At 37.7% G+C, this 26707-nt stretch overlaps 1 protein-coding gene across 1 annotated transcript in view; it reads left to right on the top strand.

Moving 5' to 3' along the window:
* RET (ret proto-oncogene) overlaps window positions 1-26707 on the top strand; it is an 87368-nt gene that overhangs the window by 19730 nt on the left and 40931 nt on the right. Inside the window, exon 3 of the mRNA XM_074830514.1 lies at window positions 26130-26381. Within this exon, the coding sequence (XP_074686615.1) occupies window positions 26130-26381 (252 nt within the window). The remainder of the gene's footprint in view (window positions 1-26129; window positions 26382-26707) is intronic.

Below are 26707 nucleotides of genomic sequence, written 5' to 3'. Positions count from 1 at the left end.
TCCATGTGGAATAGGTAAGCAGAAGATGACTTTAAAATATACTTACTCTAAAGAGAATGAGAGAGAAAACTGAAGAGGCTGAAAAGGTTTCCCCTTCCCTGCTCCCATAAGAATTAGAAGAGAAGTTTTCCCGTGTAGCAGTTGTACGGTAGAAGAGTCTGCCATACTGATGTGCTGCTAAATATCTTTTGCACAGTAGCAAATAGCAGTGCTGAGCCTGTACTGCCAAGGCTCTGAGCGTAGCTGCCCTCACCGCAGTACTGGCTGGGCTGCACAGAGCCCCTGTGCAACGGAGCTGCCACACCAGTGTGGGGCATGTGGACCGTAGGGCAAGAGATTGGGCATCCTTAGCCTCAGCTGTGCCCTGGGACTGGGCTTTGTGCCTTGCTCCAGACCAGGGCACTGCTCTGCCTGTGTAAGGTGCAAATGAAAACTTAAAGATTCTCTTCAGCAAAACAAACAAGCAGTCCTGCATCCCAGTAGCATCCAGCATCCAAGATGTAAAACTGTCCATTGCAGTGTATTTATTGGCAACTTTACTGTCCTTTGCACAATATGTGTTATTTTGAACTCTAAAAAATAAGAAACTTAACTGCTTTGGATGACGTCAGGATTTTGAGTGTTTTCCTAGAGCTTCAAATGAGAAGGGAGAAGCAAATTCCTGGATAGTTAGACCTGGCAATCTGTAGTCTATCCCCTAATTAAATTCTCTGCAACCACTGTGTTTTCATTGTTAATCAATGGACATTTGTCCTCAGAAGAAACTAACTCTTGGGAGTGTAGGAAAGGATAAAACTGTTGAGAAATCTAAGTATTACACAAAAGGCATAAAAATCCAATTGTCCTTTTTCAAAATAGCTGAACATCATGGCATCTTAATAAAGGGAGTGCTAGAATATGTTCTCCTAATAAACCTCAGTAAAACCTCTAAAAATAACTACACAGATATATTCTAAGTTGATTAGCAGTAATTGAACTGACTTAATGTAGTTGGATGATGTCATGTATAATATTCCTCTAAAGTAATTTCTGTAGACAAGCCATTTGAAGTCCTCTTGCAGCCAGCATAAACATCTTCATGTTGCTAAACTGAGCGCTCAGACTAAAGCACTCAGCGGGAGAGCTCTGACATCTGACTGTTTTATCTTGTTTGAGCTACTGTGGCTTGCCTGTTAGAAGCCGCTTTGAAATGACAAATATCTCATCCTTGTTTTAGTGAAAATGTGGAAACTATATAGTTGTGTAACAATTCAGACCTGTTAGTTGTAGAATAATAATAGATTAATAAACGTTAAAGATGGAAAGGACCTTTGAAAGCGTCTGGTTTCAAAGTTTCCCTGCAGTATGCATTTCCAGTGTTCTGTCCAACTTGGTTCAGTCTGTCCCAAGCAATGGGGACTGTTCCATGCTCTAATTCATCTCACTAGAAGGAAGCTTGGAAAACAATTTTCCTAGATTTTGGTCTTGTTTTTGCATCTGCTTATACATCTCCTGTATATCTGTTCTTCTATTTTTACAGCCTTTAAAAGCTTGTAGTTGGTTAATACAGGTGGCATCTTCTTCCAAAATTTTTGTAGCTTGGATTGTTGGCTTTGTGGAAATGGTTTTGTGGGGTTGTGTGGGTTGGGTTTTTTTGTTGTTTTGATTTGTTTTCTGAGGGCCAAGGCATCCATAACTGATTTAAGTATTCAAAGTGTGGTACAGGGTGTAAATGTGGTTTCTACAGAAAGAAATTGCTGTGTCCTTGCTCTGAGATTTTTCTGTTTACTGACCTAGATTGCTTTAATCTAGAAGCACTTCTAAGTTTTTCTTCATTAGCTCTCCGTGATATTGACAGTTTCCTTTTTTGTGCCGTGGGGTACTGGGGTATCAGTCATTCTTGGGCGGTTTTTGATTGGGGCACCAGTTTATCAATTACTGAATATTCATTTTGCTGATACAGTAGAGAAATTCAACTGTCCAAGATTTGCAGCTGCTGCCTTGCTTTCTACCACATCTAAAGGTCAGGAGCAATACCTTGTGAGAAAATGATGTAATTTTGCTGATTTATTTCTCAAACCATGGAATTTTTTTTTTTTTCCTCCAGAATGGTTGTTCATTGATTCAGTAAAGCACTGATGTGCAAATCCTGTCAGAAATTTGCACTAATCTCCTGAAACTGTCAAAGTGCCAAAGGCACTGTTAGTTACAATGCTGCCCTTAATCAAGAGAGCCGGCAAGGCCAGGACTGTAGCTTCTGTTCCTGTATTATTAAATATCAACAGCTAATAGCATGCTTAGTTAGTACTAGTTAATTCTTTAAATGATAGCTTATTGGGGGAGAACACATCCTGTGGACAAGGGGAAAAGTCATTAACTTCCTCTTGGAGTAATGACATTTAGGAGCAGGCTTCAACATGCCCATATTTTGCCCCTTTCTCTGTTAGCCTTTGAGAAGATTTCCTCTTTCTCTGATGTGTTTTGCCAACTGTACTGGATTGCCTGCCCAGAGCACGTAGCAGTTCAGTTTTCCCAGAGGGCTTACAACATGATTTTCTGGCTCCTGCTGGAGCATGGACCTAGCTGACTGAACTGGTAGCCTCTTTAAAACCTCTGTTCTCTCTGCACTTCAGTGACATGTCAGTTGTGACCTGCAGAATCAGATGCATGTCTTACAGGTTTGAGAGTTGCTGGTGAAAACTTACTGTCTTCCTAGGTGTGGAATGCCAGTAGGACAAGGACTGACGGATTTTGGAGTCTTTCTGTCTCTTAAAGACAAGTCATAGCCAGTCAAATCAGTATTGAACCTATAGTGTTTTCAGAGAGGCTGACAATGCCATTTTTATGTGCAACAGTGCACTCTCTATTCATCAAGGAAATGACCACAGAAATGTGTACCCAGCTGTCTTCATATCAGTAGCATCTATGCATAGCAGCTGCTGATGTTTGTGATGATCATTTCCTTTTAGACCCTTCTTATTTTGGTGGATAAGCATCAAAAAAATTAGTTAAAATCTTGTAACTCAAGAACACCTAAGAGCCAAATTCAAAACTACTTTAGTACCACCATTGTTGCGATGCCTTAATCCATTGAATTTAAGCCAACATTGGATGATGTTCCCTACATGATAGGGAGCTGTGCAGTGTGCTCTGCAGTCCTTGTCCTTGAGTATCCCCTGCTGCAGCCCTGGTCTCAGGTCACTTAGACCAGAGGAGCCTCTGGGGCCCTGCAGCACCCTGCAGACCCCAGGTTACTTCCACATGCTGTATGGGAGCAGGATGCTCCCATCTCTTCCAGCTGCTCAGGAGATGCCTGAGGTGCTCACTGCAGAGCATGCCTTGGCCTTTAGCAGATACCATCTGAGCAAAGTCCTGCTCCAAGGCTTTGATTTTTTGTTGTTATTTTAAAATCTTTGTATCTGCTTTCATAAAGAGACTTTTTTTTAAAAAAAATTTTGAAAGTCCTTTTTGTACCATTTACAAGAATCACAGCAAGAGATGAGATGATATCGTGGCCAGGGCTTTAATCTATTATTTATTAGACCTCAGTTAAATGAGGTGCCTGTGACAAAGCAGGGTGTGTGGTTTTGGTTAAGTCCCTTGGGTCTGCTGGTATGCAGTGTATTAGGACTATCAGTGCAAAGCACTCTTAGAGAGGAACTTTGTATTTGGATCATAACCCCCCCCCCCTTCTACTTCCAACTCCTCTTTGCAAAGCAAATTATATCCTTAAAGGCACAGATTGTAGATGGATTAGGTCTGTACTGAAGACACATTTGTGTTAGAGATTTTTACCTCATGGACATAGTTTTGTCAGCAAAACCCATTTAGATGTGGTCCTTAACCTTTCTGTGCCTCAGTTCTCTGGGTGTAAAATGGGGATAAGATTCTTGACAACTCAAGGAGGAAGTGGGAATACGTTAAAACATGGTGAGGCCACTTAGTACTACAGTGTTGGGGAGGGATTCTGTAACAAGGAGGTACTATTTCACATTTACGTTTTTAAGACCTTGGGAACACTAATCCACACAGAAACCACACCACATAATTTGTGTTCATTATTCTATGAAAATGCTTTGCAAGGAGGAAACCTTTTGCATCTTAGCATAGTTTATAGCCGTTGTAGAACTGCAATTCAAACTGTCGTGTGCTTTTCTGATTGGGCAGGTAAATATTTATCAACCTACTGTTGGAAATGCTTTTTCTTCTCCTAGGTCAGATGTGAAAAGAGCATAAGATCTGTGAAAAGGGATGAAAGCAATACGTTGGGGATTTAAAAAACTTTTTTATACTACCAAAGATGAATACATAAACAAACATGACTACTTTTTTTGTTACTGTTCATATGTTGTTAAACCATATTATTCATCCAGTCAGCATGAAAACTATTCAATCATTTTATGCTGTTGGGGTTTGGGCAGGAAGAAATGTAGACTGGGAGACCTTGGACAGTGAGAATCTCTGTGCATATTTTGGTCCTCAGAGTAGCAGTACCCCATCAGACACTTATCAGAAACTTTATTTTTTCAGTAACCTTAAAGCCATCTTTCAATAAATATTACTTTTTTGAGAACAGAAGTAACATACTCAATACTTACAGGGGATTCTCAGGGCAGGACCAACATTTAAGCTCAAATTTGTCCTTTTTCCAACCACCTGACAATGTACACAACTAAAGGAAACTGAAATATCGAGCCAACAGTGCAGGATGATCCAGGAGGCCACTCTAAGAGGATGTTTTTTCAAGCAGTTGTTAAAGCTCCTAGTCCAGGCTTTGCTTCCCCCAAGCTATTGAAGCCTTCTCTGTTAGATCAGTGACTTGGAACAGTGATCAGTGCAGTGGGCTTCTCATTTGCGCTGTTTCCTGACAGGAGTGAGACTTCCTTTATTTGTAAGTGCCGATAAAATCAGGACTCAATTGCTAGGCTCCCAGCCTACATCCGTGTCAGCTGTGTATTAGGATACCTTCATTTTCTAAGGTGTTTAGGCTGATACTAGAATGTCTCCAGTGCACCTCGCATATCTTCTTGTCAAAAATTCTGATGAACTCATTTACTTTGACCCTCTTTTTTCCCATTAATAATATCTAACCAATAGCAACAAATTATCTTCAGTTTCACTGTTGATTGGTTTTGATGTTTTGTTTTGACGTTTTCTCCCCCGGTTGTGTGAACAGCGGTAGTAGTTGTCCTTATATGGAAAACTGGAAAAGTTGTAGTCATTACAAACGATCAAAACCTAAAAAAGGGGAAGAGTTCAGCAGTATGCTTCCTGTGTTTTTAAGAATGTATAGGAAAATACTGACAGAAAATTTGGGAAACAGTTATACTGAAGTAGTATATACTGGTTAGACACAGAGACACTTTTCTATTTAGGCATTCTAATTGACGATTTGTATTTGTGGTCATGCAGAATACGGTGCTTGCCTGCTCAATCTGGTGTTGTAGTATCAATTAAGATTGATTTAATAGTATTTTCCTCATAAGAAGTGTTGAGGAAAGCAATTTCCCATTTTTTCCTAGTACGTTGTCCAGGAAAACAAAATTGGAATGAATTCTGTTAAAGTTATTGGAAAAATCATGGCTGCTCTCCTCCTGGAAAGAATAATGGCAAATTTCATTGGGACATCTGTTTGCTTATTTGAAAAAAAAAAAAAAAAAAAAAAAAAAGGCATAAGGTTAACTTGATTTTTTTCAGAGTGGTTATTTAAAATATTATTTGATTGAAAATAAATATTTTGTACTTAATTAAAAGTACATCCAGTGCTTTTCTGGGTGCATGTGTTTATACACATGTAGTATAATAAAAGGTTATTGTTGTCTTACTTAGCTGCTCCTTTGTGACACATTTTTATTCCATTCATGGGAGAATACATAGAGAAAATGTAACAATAAATCAAACTTTATTGTGGTTAATGCCTTAAACATTGGAAATCATCTGGAATCTGTGATCAAATTACCAAACCACTATTATCATATTTTAAGTACCCATGCTGTTTCCATATAAATAATGATGAACAATAGGGAACCACTACGTTACTTAGCACGTTTATTAGCAATTTTTCCTTTTGCTGAGTGTCTGGAGGTAATACTGAGTTGGATTAAGTTAATAATGTTATTTCCATTTGGAATGTTCCGAGGAGTGAAGTACAGACCCGAATTAAACTGTATGTTAATTCAGCCTTTTAAGGCTGAAGCAAAACAGGGGTTAAGATTCATGTTTCTCTCTTGAATTGTGGTAATTCATGAAATTTCTCTGCAGCTGATCTGGGCAAGAAACCAAACCTTTCAGTCTGAAGTCTGATCCAGATCTGTAACTCTGAGAGCAAATTTGTATACATGGAACTTGGTATCACCTCTTCACTCATTCCAAAAATTTTTAATTAAGGCATCTTTCTTAGCTCGCTTGTAATTTCAGAAGTTTATTCCCACTAGTTTGCTAATCTGCCTCTGTCTCTTGCTTTTACCACACTTATGTAGCAAATTACGATCAATATAAAAATACATTAAATCATTTGAAGCATTATAAATTGCACATGATCTGACCAGCCAGAATAATTTTTAGATGCTTAGAACATGTTTTCAAAGACTACTTTACAAAAATAACATAACAATACCTTGGAGGAGGAGGTCTCTGTATTTTGTGGAGTCAATGTTATTGGGCTATAATGTAGATAAATCATTGGAAATTTTAAGAGGGCAGTCAGCCTACTAAAATATCCTCTGTATTCCTCCTTGGATGTTTGCTAAATGTTTCTACTCTAAGGTGAGAAAGGTGTGCAGTAGCTGTGTAACCCGACCTTTGAACAGCCTGTGGTTACAGTTTCCCTGAATGAACTTCAGCTTTTCAAGGTCTACTGTCATGGTTGAGTTTGTTTAGAAGAACAGCTAGTTTAGATGTTAAAAAAGTCATGATGGAGAATCTGCATTATATCCAGATAAGTTTCCCATTGTTATTTTTGTGCTAAAAACTTTACTCCTATTTCTCTAGCTGTGCACACCCAGTTGTTAGATGTTATTAATCTTTACTAGTTTCTAGTATCTTGTTTTACTAGTTCACTAGTTTCCAGTATCTTGTTTTGTCTTGTAGTTTCTGATGGTTTCTGTTATCCATTAATACATCTTTGACATAAAAGCACATTCATAGTTTTTAGTGCAACTGTGTGATTAAATATTGCATTTCCTCCATGTACTATTTTGTAGGTATCCAAACAGACTTTAGAGAATTTTGGTGTTTTGTCTGTTGTTTGAAGTACAAGAGCTGTAGTTAGTTCATTAGGAGCATGGGGCTCAGGGTTGCAGATTAACCAGCTGCACTGCCTGCATTCATGTGGTCACAACCTTCCAAATTTACCCCATCATGAGAGGAAGAATTAATTATAGTCCTAATTGACTGTTTCCTTGGATATAAGCAGGAAGGAACTGCTAGGAGGCAAAGTGATTAATCAGTTAAGCTAGTTTCATCATTCAAATGTGTGAGAAAGTTCATCATCCTAAAGGCAGAGTAAAGTAATGTCAAAATACAAGGGCCATCAACTCTTTCATTGGGCTTTTTGCTGTGTTTCTTTTGTCAGTTTTCAGAGGAATTGCAAAAAATAAAAATAAAAATACATGCAGTTGAGCCAGTCTGTGCTTGACAATCTGTCTGGATTATCATGGAAGAGATAATACAGCAATCTGTTCTCTTATCAGACATTGCATGTAGTCCTCATTAAAAGACCTTAGCATACGTTTTTCACGCAGATGGACAAGTCACATGTATCTCCCAAACAAATAACTCTGTGCCGCTATCTCATCAATCCTGTCAGTTGTGCCAATGAACTGGAGTCACTTGGTTGCAGCCTCGGTGAATTACTACCCGGAGAGCTTCATCTAGTGAAATCATAAAGCTTTAGCTCGCAACTGACAGTGCCTTGTAGTGCTCCTCCTGCTTCCCCCAGCTGCTGGCTGCTGGCCCTTCCTCTCCCAGGGAACATGGGAGGGCAAGTGAACTTGAGGACAAGTGAAAAACTTCTGGAAAAACCCTTGAACCACAATTATCTTCAACGCAGGATATTCTGGCTTATTGGAATAGACTGACTTGTAAACAGCAGCTTTTAAAGAACAGTTAAGTATTCCTAGCTTTGTCTGGCAATCTCTGTCAGAGAGAAAGGGAGAAGAGAAAGGATGAGTAACTCTTCTCACTTGCACTGGAGTACCTTTGTACAGGACTAGGCACCACAGATCTGGGTTGTCCATACAACTGTTCTGGGCAGAGTTGATTTAAACCCAGCTTGCTGCTTTAGTCATGCACAGTTCTGCAGTGCGTTGGCACAGCTGAGGTGGTGGTACAGGAGCGGAAAAGATGAAATGTGGGTGAGAAGTGCTTTTGCTGGCATTGCCAATAATGGCAAAGGTCTGTGGCACAAATGTCCCAGAGCCTTGAGGCACAAGCTCAACACAGAGCATATGAGTAACTTCCTTCGCTTCAGGGGAAGCACTCATGTGCTTATATTTAGCCACATGAACCGTGTTTCCAGGACTGGAAACTTCATTGTGGTACATTATTTTCAGAAACAGTCCAGTTTCACTCACTTTTATCTGTCGATAACTAGAAGCCCATTTCAGATGGAAATAGAAGGCTTTCTGTTTACTTGAGCTCTGGAGTGCTGAATGTGTCAATCTTGTGACAAATGAAAGAAAACTTGGGAAATAAATCTGTGCAGGAGGTTAGGAGGGGTGTGAAACCATAGGAAAAATAAAGGTTCTATAAAGTTAACATTAGAAAAACTAATAACAATTTTATAAGATCAACTGGATTTAGTCATGTATTCAGATATAAATTTGTACACACTGAATACTCTATGAGCACTTATGCTAAGCAGTTCTTGATTAGGGTTCAAAGTCTGTTTGTGTGTATCTGTATTACTACTTTCGTTTGATTTTCCCAGATGTGTATTCATGCTTATGAATGAGCATGTACTAGTACATTGTCTAGTCTGTGGGTAACCAATATAAAAATTGTGTTGAGCTGTAAATTGTTTAAATCAGAATAGAAATATGAGCAGTATTAATATTGTCCTTGCTTTGTTTCTGTATTTTAACCATTGGACTCTCTAATGATGATATGCTGAATGTTAGCTAGCAGCTTCACGTATGAGCTTTCCAGGGTAAATTAATTGTTTTAGAAAACAGGGTATTCTGCATACTTAAGAAGAGACACATTTAATCCAAATTGCTCCAGAAGAAACATAATTACAGTTTAAAGAAGCAATTAATTTTTTTTTTCTGATTATAATTAAGATCTATGCAGTGTACTTTGTATTAATATATAATATTTATATATAATATATAATAATATAATATAATAATTATATAATATATTTAAGTGTGGATTTTATTTATATATGCTTGCTTTTATAAATATTAAATCCACAGCTTGCATTCAAAATTTGCCACTTTTAATCTTTTAGCATGATGTTACATCTTTGGCAGATGGCTCTCATTTTGTAAAATGAAACATTTTTAGCAAGGTCATCTTTCATTTGTGTATAACTTTATTTTCTTGAATCAGAGATAAAATCTAGAAAATAATATTGGGACTGTAAATGTCTGTGTGATCAAAATGTCTTTTGGGCTCAGCGTAAAAGAGGTTGTCTCAAGTAAGTGGCAAGTGGCTCTAGGTGGCCTTGCTTGAGTAGGGGCATCTCCAGAGGTGCCTGCCAACCTCAAGCATTTAGTGATTCTGTGATATGCTCTTTTTAATAAGTCTATAGCACAAGACAATGGTTTCTGAACAAGTGCCATCTGTTTGTGCCTTCTCAATTTTCCTTTAGAAGTGGAAAAGATACTGGTATCTGGATATGCTTGAGAGATAGACAGGGTGTCTCAAAAATGAACCAACCTACCAGGAATAGGATAATGCTGAGAAAACAGAAGTACAGTCTGCAGGTGAGCAAGCCACTTTGCTCTGGATCCAAGCCATATTGCCACGGAGATTGCCCGTTCTATTCTGGACCTCAGCCTTATGACCATGGAGGTCTGCTGTATAAGTCTACTCTCTGTCTCTTGCTCCAGAAGAGAGTTATATTTTGCTCATACAGTTGTATAAGTTGATTTACTCTGCTTTTATTCAGAGAAAAGTGAATTAAACCCATAATGAATAAATCTAATTTTAAAATTACATCGCTGATCATCACTGCAGCAACGTGCAAGATACTTTCTGAGGTTCACCAATCAAATGTATAAAGTACAACACAAAATGAAATATATGCAGCTAGGCATTCCCATTTTGAGAGTCAGAGCAATGTGATCTTTGTAAAAAGTGGTATTTTAGCAAAACTGGGTCAGCCAAAGAGCTTTGAGTTGAGTAGATCCACAAAGGCCTTATGGCGTCCAATAAAAAGTAGTGGGTTTGATGATATGTAGACTGACTGACTCCACTGGGTTTTTTGGTAAAGTAACGCTCATTCAGATGGATGGGGATCATTGAGGAATTACAATCAATGTGCTATATTAATTTTGGTTTAAAAGGGAATATTGTCCAACTTGAAAACCAAACTATTACTGAATTACAGCTACAGAGAAACACATTAGACATATCAAACTCTTAGAATATTGCAAATAGTCCAAATACCATTTTGAACCTAAATTCTAGACAAAAAGGTTTAAAACAACATATATCGTTACCCAGGGAGTGGGAGCTGAGACTTTTACGTATGTTTTCCTTAGCACAAGTTCTTGAAACACAGAATTTTCTCATTCTTTTTGAATGAACATTTTTATGCAGCAGTCCCCAGGCATGCATCTTTCACTCCTTAGGTGTAACCCATACTATCACACATTTATGTCATTGCGGATACGCTAAACTTTGTCATCCTGTCTGCAAGTATGTACAAAGTGTTGCCTGTAGTCTCAAACCTGGTGAAGTATATAGGGTTCTTGACCTCAGCAAGTTTGGATGAGGCCAGTGATTGTATTAAAAATCGAAATTTTCATTAGGTGTGCCTGCGCTGTCAGTTGATCTGAATCTGTAGTCTGGTACAGGCTCAGCATTATTTGCACAGTAGCATGAACTCACATGTGCATTGAACCTGTGGTCTCAGAGGAGGAGAGCCGAAGTGCTGTATGTCCAGGCTCTCCTTCGTGAAGTTTGGACAGGCTTGGCACAGTAGTTCCATCTGTGATATCTCCCAGCCAGTTAGCTTCTACCTCCCACTCAGCTCTCCTCAAACTATTTCCAATCTAAGAGCCAAGACTGTTGATGAAAAACACCTGATCCTTAAAACTTGAAGCATTTAAGGAAACTTTTGAGCCCACTGTGCATCCTTTAATGGAGACATAGTTGCCAGCCTGTGGTTTTCAAGATTCTGCTCTTCCAGCGAGACCAGGCAGATGGTGAGCTTGAAAATTAGTCAAAAATGTTGGCAAATAATAGGTCTACTCCTATGAATCTTACCCTTATATATTGCTACCCAAATTTCCATCCTGAGTTCAACACTAACTATAATACATGTAACTAAGCATCTGATGCCTATTAGTTGTTTTCCATCTTTCTGAAGCACTCAGTTTTATATGTAAGTATATAAGCGCATGTGGAAGTCAGTAAGTCAGTCACACAGTCAGTAAGGGGGAGATATTGTGTTTGCATCACAGGAAATGGGGCTACAGGCTGAGTGCTTTGAGTGCTCTTGACATTTTATTTTTATATTTTATATAGTATAAAAATGTTGTGTGAGTGATGTTGTAAAAATGTTAGTGAGGAGGACAACTTTGCAGCAGATCAGATACTTTCATCTAAATTGCTTCCCACAATTGTCTCATGTCTCAGTGGACTAGTGTATTTGCAGCATTAAATGGAACTGGTATGCTGAAGTACTTGGAGACAGACCTATGCAGGGTACTTCCAGAGGAATGGGCAGAGTGGTGGGAGGGTGCCAGGCTTCACTGGGCAGTTCCTCTGTACCAGGAACCAAGGGGTTTTTAATTCTACACTGTATTCAAAATGCACAAGTTCATTGGGTTAGCTAGCTGAGCAAAGTCTTCTCCGCTGTATGGAAAAATATGGGAGGTCAGACCTTTTGTCATAATGTATAAAAACTAGGGAATAGTCATTGCAAACAGCAGTGCCTTCGGACCAATTCATGCAAGCCTAAAGCCAGAATCTTACCTCTGCCTTGAAATCAATGTTTTTTAAATTGGTAATTGCTTTAAAAGTGGAGGAATATGCAAGAGACTGACACTTACTTAGTTATTTTCCTTCTAACTGCTTTCATCTTTGCCAGCCGGTGTGTGGGAACTCCCAGCTAGTGCCAGCAGAACTTGTCAATGTTCATTCCAGAGCAGAGCAACAGGAAAGCCACAAAATTCTTTTAAACAACTCTGCCATCACCTTCTTCACAGTGAAGTCTCATTAGAAAAGTGAGCAGTTGTCCAGCACATTTTGCTGTCCTTCACTCAGAAAAATATTAGCACATCAGCAAAAGAAATGCACACCAAATACATATAAAACACCTGTGGTTGGTTAATGCTCTGGGAAATAGCATAAGGGTTCATCAGTGAACCTCTGAGACATGAAGATTGACTTATACACTGGACCTTTTATTCTGCAGCCTGAAACTAGGAGAATATTATTCAAGAACGTTCCTAGGTACCTGGCTTAGTTGACTGTTGTATGAATTTTGCATCATACATGTAGAGGCAGTGTTTAGAATCAGTGTGGATCCACTTTAAAACTGAAACTGAGTTTCTTATTTTCAGTGAGACCTGGGTTACCAAACAATGCTTTTGGTTACTTTTTTTTTCCAGAAGAATCATCTCTGGTGTTCTGCTCAAGCTTTGAATAAAAAGAAATACAGATAACATTTTGTTATGGATATTTCATTATGTTACAAAAATCATGGTGTATTTTGTTCTTCCTTTTCTCCAATTCTTTTTAATTGCAGCTGCAAATTGGACCTCTGATCTGAAAGTTCCCATTCCAGCATTTTTAAATTCCATGTAGCATAAGAATCCCAGGAGTTTAGTCCAGCAGGTTGTTTTTTTCCTTTTCTTTCTGTCACACTGACTTCACAAATTCTAGGAAAGTTTAGCTTCAGTCTTGAGTCCTGAATCTGTCAGCAGAGCAGATTTATGAAAGGGAGAGTACACTGCAAGCATTTTATTGATAGCTGTAGCATAGAAAGAAATCTGAAAGTTATAAAGGTTTGTATGTTGTGGTCTCTTTTTGGCATGAAATGTAGCAGTTTATAGTTAATTATAAAATAGGAAGAAATAAGTGTATGCCCTAAGTTTAAGCTCTGTTAAGTTTTTACAACAAAAAGCATCAAGCCAAGCAGCTATTTATTTCTGATCCAGGGAAACTCTATTTCATGAACAAGCATTCATGGAAAAGTCAATGCACTTGAGTCTTAGCCACTACATAAAACCCTACTTGGTTTGTTGATGCCAATGTGTCTGTGGTGGTGCTTTTTTTTTTAAGGCACAGGTCAGAGTTTCTGAACAGAGAAACTAAACCTGCAATTTTGAATTTACATTTCTGTGGTATTCAGTTGAAATCTGAACTTCTATTTTCATTACGTATTATGTCTTTTGGCCTGTGAATACTACTGCTTCGATAAGGAAAGAGGGGAGGCAGAGGAAATGAGGATTTTTGCTGACACTTAAATTTAAAACATGAGCTCTTGATGAAATGGTGCAGCAAGCACCTTTGAAGAGTTGAAAAATCAAAATGCCTTGGTAAAATGTGCATGGGGATACTGTGCTGGAACAAGACCTGATTACTTCTTTGTAACTGGAGATGCCACTGGAGGTGTTTTCAGCTCATAAACAGAGCAGAAAACATCAATTTCACCACCTCAGAAAAATGTAAATAGATAAACTTTGTGCTTCAATATTCTTTTTGGGTTGGGTTGCCCAGGGGCTAGTCGCTGAACAACAGCAGTACTTCCTTTGACTCTGGGACTGTCACTTACACTTTTTTTATACATCAGAATGACTGCTCTGGTAGTCTTACAGTTCAGAATAAATGTCAGCATCAAGGACTATCTGTGTGAATCAGTGCAACCCAGGACTCAGTACAGACCTCGATGTAGTAGAAATCACTTATAATTAAAGACAGTAAACGATCAGAAGTTATGCAAGAGAAATGCTGCTGCTTTCTGAGAAATCTTTATCAAAAGTGACTGTATGAGAGATATAAAGGAATTGCCTTCACTTCTATTGGCACTGGAGGATAAGGGTATAAACACAGAGCAAAAATTTAACTTTATAGTAAAAACCTTTCTAAAGTAAAAAAAGCATTGAAATACCTATGAAATACATTAAGTAAATTCAGTTTTTAATAATCAGAGGAGGATTGTTTTGTATCTGTGATTGTTTGGCAGTCTGTGATTGTCATGCCCTGTAGCAAGGGACTGGGCTAGAACCCAGAAGTTCACTTAAAGGAAAATAAAGCTTTTGTAAACTCCTGTAAAGGCCCCTGCTATTGCCAGTTTTACTGCTGCTTTTATTACTGTTTCTTTTAGACTTTTCTAGTTCATTTCTATAACTTGTCAGGAATACAATGTAGTTCATATCTGTCTTAAAGCTAGTCGAGAAGAGCTGTCTAGAAGAGCCATTGGTGTCAAACGCATATCATTAGTGTTATGTCAGCCCATTTCCAAGCCTTGTCAATACAATTTCTGCCCTTCTGCTGCCAACATTTATGCTTTAAGACAACAGCATAATGACTAGCTACTGTGCAGTAATGACTAAAAGTCCCCAAAGGAAAAATTATCCTGTTTAATAAAACAGTGATGTTCACAGCTGGGAGAGGGGGGTTTCCCTGTCCTTTTTTTTTTTTTTTTAAGTGATGGCAGGTATAATATATATTTTTATGAAACTGTTTTAAAAGCAGGTCTCTATTGTAAGAGCACTTAAGAAAATGTATTCTCTGCCAGGGTGTCTTAAGGAATTAGAGGTTCAAATGCATATATGTCATAACAGTATTTTAGGTCTTCTCATATATTTTTGTTTGAAGCATACATGTATATTTCTTAGAAGGAGATAATATAAATTAAAAATTAAAAAATTACAAAATGACAAGACCTTATCTTCTGCATTTCATATCATAGATCACCTAAAATATAATAATCTAAACCAAAATACTCTGTTAATTCATGACAAAACTTTAAATAAATAAATAAATAAGATCACCATTACACTGAGATTTCACTTCCTGGACTGAAAAACTGAATTGCAGGCTCATAGCTCCCTTGAGTGTTTGGAAAGAGAATAGCAGCTCTTAATAACAGAGCACTTTCCTGTGAGAGGTGGACGTTCATGTCATTACCATTTTTCTGGCAGATTTTCAACCACCAAGCAGCAAAAGTTTTCAATGATTGCCTCCTACTGTAAGGCAGTAATGATAATGCTGTCTCTTTCTTTCATGAACTGCAGGAATTGGAGAAAATGAGGGAAGGTAGAGATATTAGATACAGATAAAACACAATTCAGGGTGAGCTATTTCCTATGTCACTACATAAGGTCTAGCAGGCTAATTTTTACACATCTGCACTAATAGAAAATAGGTTTTTCCAATGCAACAGTAGAGAATCCAAAGTAAAAATCAATCAAGGTGCTATAAAGTCATCCATTCCCTAGAAAACGAGGAGGTGCCATGTGCACCTTTTCTCTGAAAAACAGACCCCATGACTCGTGTAGAGGGGCCACTGTTATTGATCAAGAAGAATTAGACATTGTGCAATTATCCCAAACCGATACTGTCACCATTTGATCAAGAGTTACCATTTTGTTAATTGTTGCAATCCAGTGACAGTGAGAGGGAGAACACTATTTGTGAGAAATATTGGTACATATTTCACTGGAGTGTATTTGCCCTGTGAAGGTGGCTTACGCATAAGAGATGGAGGTGTTTGTGGTCATTAGCATCAGAATTGCACTGAGCTGTCAGAAAGTGATCCCTGATGTCTGACTCTGTCTATTTATAATTGGCAGGAAGACTCATGTTCATTTTGATGATGCAGAATCAAGTGCAGCTGGAGGAAAGGAAATGGGGAAACTTGAGCTATAGTAGTAATGGAATGCAGGAGTTTGTGCATGTACAAATCTTTGTCATATATCAACAGTTAATTGTTTTTCATTCATTTTCATGACTTGGTATAATGAAAATTTAGTACTCTATTAAGGAAGCAGGACAGTGATCTAAATCTGTATCTTAATTTAGGAAATGCATTGTGATACTGATGGTTTTTTGACTAAGAAAATGAATTTAAGCTTATTTGTCTTTACCTTTAAGGATCTTTCCATCTTATCAAATATGCTGAACAATTTTTGCAGATAAGAGTATCTTGTGATTTATTTTTTGTGAAAAAAATATATTTAGTTGTCAGTACCTTGTTCTCCAGATCACTGCTATAATGTGTACCTTGCTCAGCACTGGTGAAGTAAATATATGTGAAAGCTAATTAAAGCATAACAAGAGTTTAGGGCACTTGCATGTCGCTACATTATTAATTGAGGATTTTATGGGTTTGAGATTTACAACTGGTGTGTCAGTTTTAGCACAGAACAGTGATACATCACTGGTCTTCTCTAGCTTCTCGTTGTCACAATCTCTGTATATACGTAATACATAAACACATTCTAAAAGGCACATAGTGTGCACAGAGGGTGAATAGAAAAACAGGTCTTTATTTTAAAAATTAGAAATAAAACAGCAGTTTGAGTCCACCTTCTTGTTTTGGCATCTCTTGTCATATAATGCAGAGTAATTCCACTTGCCAGAAATATGAGCAACATGAATGACCCCCAAATGTGTTGGGTTGTCAGGGTTGATTGAAACTGGTGAAAACAAAAGAAAATTGCTAAAGGGAAGTGGTAGATAAGGGTGACCCAGTGGTAACAGAGCAGGGAGCTTTATAAAGGTGGTATTAAAATACTCTCAGTTTTGCCTTTCTTCTTGATAATCTCATCCCCTTTCTACAAACCAACATAATGCAGAAAAGAGAGGACCATTTAAAATATGAAATGAATCTTTGATTGCTTGTATCTCTTATTTGTATGTCTTGAGCAGTGCTAGGTTAACCCCTACACCTATCCAGTTCCTGCTGGGGACGAATATGTTGAGAGAATGCACGTTATGAACCATTATTATTCCAATTTACATTTAACAAAAAAAGGGTACATAGGATTGTACGAGATGTTTCCAGTGATAGGGAAGTACTTAACAGCAGTCACAGTAGAGATGCTTCCTGGTTTCTGATGCTGAAACTGCTGAAACCTCTGTCTACCTCCAAAGATTGAACTACTGTTTTTTAAAAGTAATTTCTCTTATGCTTAGCGTTCCTCTTTAGACAGATTCACACTGAATAAGGTGCTATTTAGTTACAAAAACATGACTTGTATTATCTCATGCAAAAATGAAAAAACATTGTTTAGAATATTCCCAATTAACCTTCTATATTAAAGTTGGAAAAGGATATATAGTTTGTGCATGGGGGCACAATTTGAACCTATCATTAATCCTGTTTCTTTTATTCTTTGTTTACTTGTTAGACACATACAGATGCTACTTCAGGATCAGGTAATACAAGAAATAATTTCTTGACATTGTGGATTAATATTTCTTTTATGTTTGCAACCATGGGCTTTATGATCCTGCAGATCACTGTTGAGCTGAAATGTATGGAAAGCCTCTTACACGGACATTGTAGTGTAACTGTTTCCTTTTGCTTCTGTATAAATAGACCGAGTCACCTCCAGGTAGCCCTGATGGTTGTTTTAGCTAAAGAAAATAAACGGTTGAAAATACAGCTCTGTGTGCATATGCATGTATATTTTTGCAAATTCTTAATCCAACTAATATTTTTTTAGGATCTTATTTTAATCTTGATACATACATAACTATGTACATGTACACACATGCTCTACCTTCACATGTTTCAAGTGAAGATTTTTACCTGTCATTTTACTTTAAGCAAGCCCAAACAAAAACCCTTAAGCTTTATGGCTTTTAGCATGGGCTCACTTTGTGAGAGCATTTCTCTGATGCTTGTAAACTCAGGATTAGTTATCCAAGCAAAATACAGAGAGGTCCTTGGAAATACAGAAGTATGGAACGTGATAAATTGAGTCTGTACGGAGCTGAATTAGAGTGGTATAAAAATGAAGTATGTCATAGAATCATAGAATAGCAGGTTGGAAGGGACCTCAAGTATCATTTGGTCAAATCTTTCTTGGCAAAAGCATGGTCTAGACAAGATGGCCCACTACCCTGTCCAGCTGAATCTTAAAAGGGTCCAATGTTGGGGAATCCACCACTTCCATGGGGAGATTATTCCAGTGACTAATTGTTCACATTGTGAAAAAATTTCTTCTTGGGTCCAAGCGGAATCTCCTCAGGAGTAACTTGTACCAATTGCCCCTTGTCTTTTCCATGTGACTTCTTGTAAAAAGGGAGTCTCCATCTTCTTTGTAGCCACCCTTTAAACACTGGAACATGGTGATAACGTCTCTCCTAAGCCTTCTTTTCTCAAGACTGAACAAACCCAGTTCTCTCAGCCTTTCCTCATACATCAAGCTTCCCAGGCCTTTGATCATCTTTATGACCCTCCTCTGGATGCTCTCCAGCCTGTCCACATCTTTTTTGTATAGCTGTTTTGTATGTCATCTTAATTTTTTTATGCTGCCTTGTAAGCACCCTAAATTTGACACAGATGTAAACAAATTCTATTAAATATTTATTAATGTAATTTGTGCTGCAATACAAATAGTCAGTCAGTTTCCTTGTCTTACATTTCAGCACTGTACTCCTACAGAGCAAAATTATATCCAGCTATTCTCAAGGGATTAAGATATAGTTTTAAAAAAGGAGTATTTAATCACACAAATAAGGAGGAATGACAGAATCAGGATCTGAAGAATTTTCAAAAACCCCTGCAATCTCTTGCAGAAGTTTTCTGTGCACGTTAATTTCTGTGAGGGATGGTTTAAGTTTTAGTAACACTGGTATTTAGAACAATGAAGCATCAAAAACTTGCCTTCTTGCTGAAGTAAAAAAAACCCCAAAATCCAAACAACAAAGCATAAGAAAGCAAGAGAAAGGAAGCTTCTAGCCTTTTTTGCACTTACAGAAGTTCAAAATTGAGTTTCTAAAATTTACCTAGAAGTACAGGCTCTGAAAGTAAAGTGTAGGTGCAGGCTTGACCTTGATCTGAACGGGGCATCAGTGAACTAATAAGGAGAGCTTTAGTAGAAGCATTGTCCCATTTTCTGGTAGATACTGTGCTGCACAGATTTTCCATTTTAAATTGAGACAAAAATGAAAATCTTGACTGTTCTCATAAATCCAATTGAAGTATTTTCTTTTTGACAAATTTAGGGTCTGTCTTTGATCTTGACACTTTAAAATATTACGCTCAAAATGCCTGATACAGGAAGCAAACTTTCTTTTTGTCTGAGCCATCTTTCAGCTTTACCAGGTCTACCTTATTAATGTTTTGTGGAATGCATTCTCATTTTCCATAGTAGCAGGCTAATACGGGTGGTTGACAGCTTTTTTATCTAATATTTGTATCTACTTAATTTCTATGTTTTCAGTCTAAAATTCAGGGTTGTTTTCAATATGAGCATGGGAATCTGGTGAGGAAAATCAAAGGAGAGGTGATTAACTTAAAGCAGACCAATTTAACAGGTCTGGAACATATTCTAGTAGTATTGTTTCTGTTTACCATCACTATGTAAGGACCTGTTCCCTCTGGAAGTATTATATTCTGTAAAACACATTATTTCACTGATTCTGCTGGTATTGAAATTCATTCTATCATTCTCTAATAATTGTGCTGCATTTAAATGTACACAGCAAGTGAAACTTGGCAATTACCCAGCTCCATAAAGTTTGAGCATACTTTCAGAAAATTCTTGTATAAAGCTCTATGGTGATCTTACCCAACCACTCTAACCTAGGGTCCAGATGAGCAGCTTTATAAAAAAGTAATTAATTTCATTTTCACTTTAGTGCAGTTTCTTATGTTCTCTGGTTCTTATCACATCTGTTACAATTTCTGTAATGATCAGCTTAAAAATAACACACCTAAAAATAAATAACATCATGCTGCTGAGCTGCATTAATGGCTTGCTAGTTAATTAAGTGTATGCCCGTTCTTCTATTTGTCATTGTTCTAGTGACTCTCAGATGTACTCGGAATTACACCTAGACACTAATGCTGCAGCTTAAACTCAATGAGCTGATGACAGAATTTGACTGGGCTTCTCTGTATAAAACCAGCAGAAATTTTTAATAATTGTGTTTGTGCAAGACAGTCTCCCCTGAGCAGTGATTGTACACCTGGGATGGCCAGGGAGGCTGGCCTACCCTGGCATCTGGCCGTGCAGGCACATAATGGGAAGCAGAGCAGACCTGGGGTCCCTCCACCCCCAGTGCTGTGTCCCCATCTGGCACAGACTGTCTTGTGCCATGACTACGTGGCCAGCCGAGGAGCTCAGAGAGGTGAGGAGTGAGTGGTGATGCATGGCGCAAGCTCTTCCCCGGCCTGCCAACTCTGACACTCAGACTCTCACCTTGACTTAAAAAAAGGAAACTGTCAGCTTGTGCTCTGCCATGAACTGCAGATACGAGCTGAGCTTCAGAGCTGTTCCTTGTTGACGGGCCCCTTTCAGAGATGTTTAATTAGCTTTTCAGGGTGCTTTATTTAAACCATAGTTATGTTTTGCCCAGGTGAATGTTAGTTCTCTGAGTGGTTATCTCTGGTGATGTGCAGCCAGGACTATTGGAAATACTTCTTCTTCTGTGATTACCTTGTAAATGAGTCCCAGTGTAATGATGCATAGTGCAGTGAGGAGTGCTTTGTTTAAAATCCTGCTACTGAACCCAAGGAAAGGTTGGAGTGATTCCCTGTGTAATGTGGAGATTGTTCTCTCTGTTAAACCATCTCTGACTGAAGAAACATTAATCTAAATGCTGGCAAAAACATTTTTATTCTTATGGGATAGATCAACTTGTGTTAAATGGTGGATATTGTCTTGAGTACCTTGCGGGGAGTTCAATCCACATAGCATTGTTTCCAGCTATGCTGTTTCATGCTACCATTCCATTAAGTGATGGCGTTTTTTCTAAATTACTGACTTTTTGGTTTATGAGGGTGAGTTTGTTTATTAATTCTGTAGCAGCTAGGAGGGTATTAAGTGGGCAAGTCCTTTAATTTAAAATATTACAAGTGCATTGCTGCTCTTGTTCTCTGATAAATCGAACACTGGGTATATTAATACTAGTAATGGAACATAATGGCTACTCATCAAAAGTAAAGATAATTATTTCAGGAACACAAAACTAACCTTGCCAGATAATTGCTTGTTGAAATCTGATGCTGCGCAACAAATAGAGGTTTATTAACAGCAGATCCCCATGTTCACCTGTTATCATTAAATCCTGTATGTTACAATTATAGGGCTATATAGGGCGAAAAGCATACCCGTTTTTTTGGAGATGCATGTCAATTCTTGATTAACGATTTTGATTACGAGGGCTGTTCTATTCTTAATAAATTGTTGTGTTGTCCTCCAAAATGCTGGGGAGCTCTTAGGTTCTCAATCCTGGGTTCAAGAGCAAGCTAGCTACTGCGTTTTACTGACTGGCAGTTTGCTGGCTGCTACAACCTGCATCAATTTTTCTTCAGAAGAGGATGTTGTGGATGGCTATTTTGTCTTGTGGGCTAGGGTGACGCGATGCTCCTGACCAGTGGCCCTGCCCTATGCTGGTTGCCCTCTCTTCTCATCATCTCCAACATGCTTTGAGACTCTGCAAGTGATCCACACAGACTTGAGATGGTTTTCCAGTTATCTAAGTGCATCCTTTCCCAGAGCAAATCTTGTGACTGGGATAATTGGCTTCAAAACAGGTTTTCTGAAGTCTGTAATTGTACCCTGAACCATGGTTACAAACATTGTTTGGGAGAATGACTTACAGTGAAGTCTTCCTCTGTACTAATAAAAAATTTCAGGCCACTTCATTTGTGACTAAAAAGTTAAATTGTTTTTCATCATTATGGTTGATGGTAAGAGTATAATGTTGCTATAGACAGTTTTAACAGTTTTTATCATAAGTAGTCCACCAATGCTAATCAAGACTACAGTGACAAGCATAAAAAGCACTAAAACCATGTAAAGTTTTTTACAACAAATTTTGTACAAAAAAATCAATTTGTATCAAAAAAGGCATTATTTACCTAATCATTCATGATTGAAAAAAGCCACATGAAAAATTGCCCTATTTCAAAAGGCAATCATGAAGGCTTCAAAGTATATATAATCTCATAATCTCATTTCTCCACTCTCATTTTATCTGCTTTCTCTCTCTGAATTGGAAAACTGCTGTATCTATTTCCTGTAGGAGCTATTAGTCAGTAGCATTACATCCGCTTAAACATGATCGCTTTTCTTTTCTGTATGTTACTGATATGCTATTATCATGTAATATTGCTTATCCACCCGAGGTTGCTGTGTTTTTTGAGTTTATTGTAGAATAGAGGAGAGCTGAAGCGTCCTCTAAAAAAAAGTACAAAGATTCCAAAATATTTCAATAACTCTCTGTCACGCATTCTCTCTCTCTCATGTTACTCATGTATGTTACAGAGCACAAGCTTCTCATGGTATATTTCAGTGTTGTAATGTAAAATGTTTCTCTGCTTTTAATTCCTAAGCAAAAGCACTTTAACCATCACTTTTGAGTGTAACCATCTCAATTCCTCTTTATTTAAATGGCAGATTCAATAAAAATTCCATCTGGTTTCCAGAGGAAACTTGCACAAGTCCTTGGAAATTGATTTTTTAAATTTTCTTTTTCAGGACACAAGGAACTGTGGCCAGGATTAGAACCTCTTCCTCCTGCAGCATATTTGCCAGATGGCAAGTTTATTGAATCTGGTTTTAACTTACTAGGGCTTAAAGGAATGAATGCAGCTCAGAGAAGTGGGTGCTACATTTCTACTTCAAAGGTCTCCTTCCAAATCAGTTTCCAAAGATTTATATGCAGAGTGTGGTTGTGACCTGTGCACTCTGTTGCATACCCCTCATCTCCTTCAGTGTTTGAAATGGAGTTAGAGAGGGACACGAGCCACTTTATAAAATCCAAGTAATTTCAAGATAAGCAGCATTGGGTGAATCTTGATACATGGCTAAATCAACAATTATTTCTTTTAATTTTACCATCTAAGTTTCTACATTGTTGTAAAGTGTCTTCACTTGAAATACTTGTTTGCTAAGTAAAACATGAAAGTATATCATCTCCACTGGTGTCACTTAAAACTATCCTTAAGTGTTGTCCTTAATATAGAAGTATGTTCTGTACTAAAAACTAACATTTTTGATGGCCAGGATTTAGTTTCATCAGCTTTTAGATTTGAATTTGGGAGAAAAAAAATCATGCTTCTACTTGAATTTCTTACAGGAATTTCCTAATTTCTTAAAGTGGCTTTTATATTTGTGAAAAACATTTCTGGTTAATTAGTGGTGCAAATTCTAACTTGTTTTATGAAGGAATCTTCCTCTCTTTTCAAAATACAAAGCATTGTTTTGCATTCCTGTTATCTACAGAGAAATCAAATTTTTATATTACAGGATTTTTTCCCCTTTTTTTCTGAGAATGGAGAAGACTGCTGCTGTGAACTGATGGTGAAGAATTTCAGAGAGTCTGCAGCATAAATACTAACAACTTCTTTCAGATGCAGAGCAGTCAGGATGACGACTTCTGCTGAGGTGTAGTTGCATGCAAAGTTTCAGACGTTTAAGTGGCAATGTCTGTCATAATTATTCATGTGCTTTCTTAAACATGACTGTGTACGTACTAGGATGCAGTGTGGGCCCAGATTTGTAGAGCAAAGCATATAAAGATTAATACACTTGTTTAAGACAAGGAAATAAATAATTACAATTCAAAATATCACGGATTTAACTTTTATTTTCTAATTTCATACTTTACACATCCATACTGTTTATATATACTTTTTATACGCTCCTTTTACTGGAGGTCATTCATGTCTGCTACGGTGCCAGTTCTTGCACCACATGATGTGTTTGTGATGCTGAGCACACAGCATCACTCACATTAGCACTGTTCACCCCAGTCTTAAAAATAAGGAAATAAAGTCAATATTCCGATGTCCTGTAGCTAAACTTGTACAGGTCTCATTTATATGCATCAGTGGGTTAAAAATCATTCTGAGCAGTGAATTTTCAGTGATTCTGAGCAGTGAATTTTCAGTGCTGAATTTCTTGTGAGGAAATTTTCATAATTCTAGAATTGAGATTTTATAGAAAATGCCTCACAAATATATTTGTTTGCACTGGGACTGGGCTTGCTACTGGGATATCACCTTATGCCTCTTGTTAACAAACCAGTTTGTTAGGACTTCAAGCTGTGCGTATTCACCAGGATTTCCTGCACTTCACAAAAGACAGAGGGACTGGAAAAATATTTGAAATTTATTATGAATGTTCAGTAATCTAACTTACAAAAAAGATGGTGATAGCACCAGAATCAGAAGTAATAGTTTTCTTCCAGACAGAGGATGTCAGGAGTTAATGCTTTTCTAAAACTCTCAAAAAGATTATTGTTGTCTTCCCTTTGAATTCATTACTTTGGAGTGAATTCACCTACCACTTACCACTTGATTCCTATATTGCGAAGTATATGTAGAAAAAATAATGGGCCTCTCTAAATCTCTTGGATGTAATTGCATCCAGGGATACTGATGATGTCATGAATCATTGCAAGGTACAAGTGGTTTCTGTGGTATTTCCAAATGAAATTAGAGGTCTCTTGTTTACAGTTTGTTTGCGGTCCTCTCCATTCAGTAGAACAGTGTATGGATCCAATAGTAATAAAAAATAAATAAGTGCTATAGCCTGATGCTATTTTGAAGATGTTTTGGCATTGTATCTCTAATTTTACTTCTGTATTACCATTGTTTCCAGTTGTATCTGGCTTGATTTAAGTTAAGATAGTCTTGTATTAGAAGCATATGGAAATTGTTATTATTTTCATTTGTTCAGCAGATGTGTGAGCCTTTTATATGCCTTACTCCTTATCAAATCAGATTAAATGATGCAAAATTCTGCAATATGCAAATATTTTTTTGTACGGGAGCAAGTACTGACGATCAGTGCAGGTGAAGTACAAGAGTGACAGTTCCAGTATTTCAGTGTGCATAAGAGCAGTGAGCATCCCTTTGTACCTTCCTTGTTTATCAAGCATTCCACTGTGATCACATTTGTAAGCAGTAGAATTGGAAGGGAAGCATTTGAAAGGAATAGAGAGGCCATTGCAATGTGACCTGGTAAGATGAGATCAGTTGAAGAAACAGGCATCAAGGGGCAGTTGAGCTCTACTGAATGTAAATGTCTGCAGTGTCAGAGGCAGGGGGGAAATCAGAAAACAATGGGTCAGTCACAGCTGTTGTATTAAAAATAAATGTACATTTCCCTCCCCACTTCAGGCAAGTCAGTTCTCAGCTTTCCCATCTGTCATAGTTAGAATACTTATAAGACTTTCATATCAATTTTATTTAAACAACTCCCATTTTCTGTACCAGAAGTATCATGCTAGACTGTTTAGAAAGGGAGGGAGCCACAAAAGGACTCCTATGTCAGAGAGGTTTTATGTAATCCAAGGAAAAGCGTGCTAGCCATTGATACATTTCTGTGTTTTCTCTCAACAGAGAGTGTGTTTAGGCTTTTAAGGTGTGTGATTTCATCAAAAGTTTTTTCCTTCTTTGAATGTCATCTGTGAGATAATGGAATTACAGCTGAGAGCTCCAATTTAAGTAAAATTTGGCAAGCAGAGCTTCATTACGTGTTCTGCTTAAACTGGGTCATGTTTACAGCAAAGGACTTTTGCTTTCAAAAAGCAGATGATTTTGTAACTTGAACATAAACTATAGGCCAAATTTTTGATGGCTATGTCCCTGGCTTGCGAGCAGTAAAACTATATTTATTTACACCAGATGAGGATCTCCCTTTTTCCACATCTTTTTTAATGCTTCTTTAATCCTTAGAGAGTGAACCTTTGGTTCTTTGGAAATGCATCTCTTAAGAAAATGCCAGTGCAAAAATTATTTAACTGGGAACACCTCTCCTTTTGTGTGCCTTCCTTTGCAGCTGCCTTTGGTCTCTACTTCCCCAGGAAAGAGTATTCAGAGAATGTCTACATTGATCAGCCAGCAGGTACACCGCTCCTGCGCATCCATGCCTTGAGGGATTCACATGGGGAAGTGGCCCACTTTCATCTGTGCCAGAATCTCATAATTTCTCGAGCAAGATCCCATGAAAATCATTGGTTTCAAATCAGAGAAAAAACAGGACTTCTCTACCTCAGCAAAAGCCTGGATAGAGAAGACTTTAACATGCTGTGTAAGTATGAGAAGACTAGCTTTTCTTGTTGAAATATCTGTTGTTAAAGCAAAGTACATTCAGATCATTTACCCATCAGCATATGAGCATCAAATTTAGAAAAAACACATCTGTCCTTCTAAACTGAGGAACCAGACCCAACGAAACCCACAGCAAATGCAGGGAACCATATGCTAAAGCAAATGCTGACCTGGGACAGATCTAGTTGCTCACACTGCGGACTCCAATACGGTGGGAAAGTTGCACTACTTGAAATATTCTTTTCTGCATTTCACAGCTGTATAAGTCACAGCTTTACATTGAGATTTCCAGTTTGTTCATCTACT

Source organism: Strix aluco, chromosome 7, assembly GCF_031877795.1.
Source record: "Strix aluco isolate bStrAlu1 chromosome 7, bStrAlu1.hap1, whole genome shotgun sequence".
NCBI classification, from domain to species: domain Eukaryota; kingdom Metazoa; phylum Chordata; class Aves; order Strigiformes; family Strigidae; genus Strix; species Strix aluco.
This window is presented reverse-complemented; position numbering and strand designations above follow the sequence as displayed.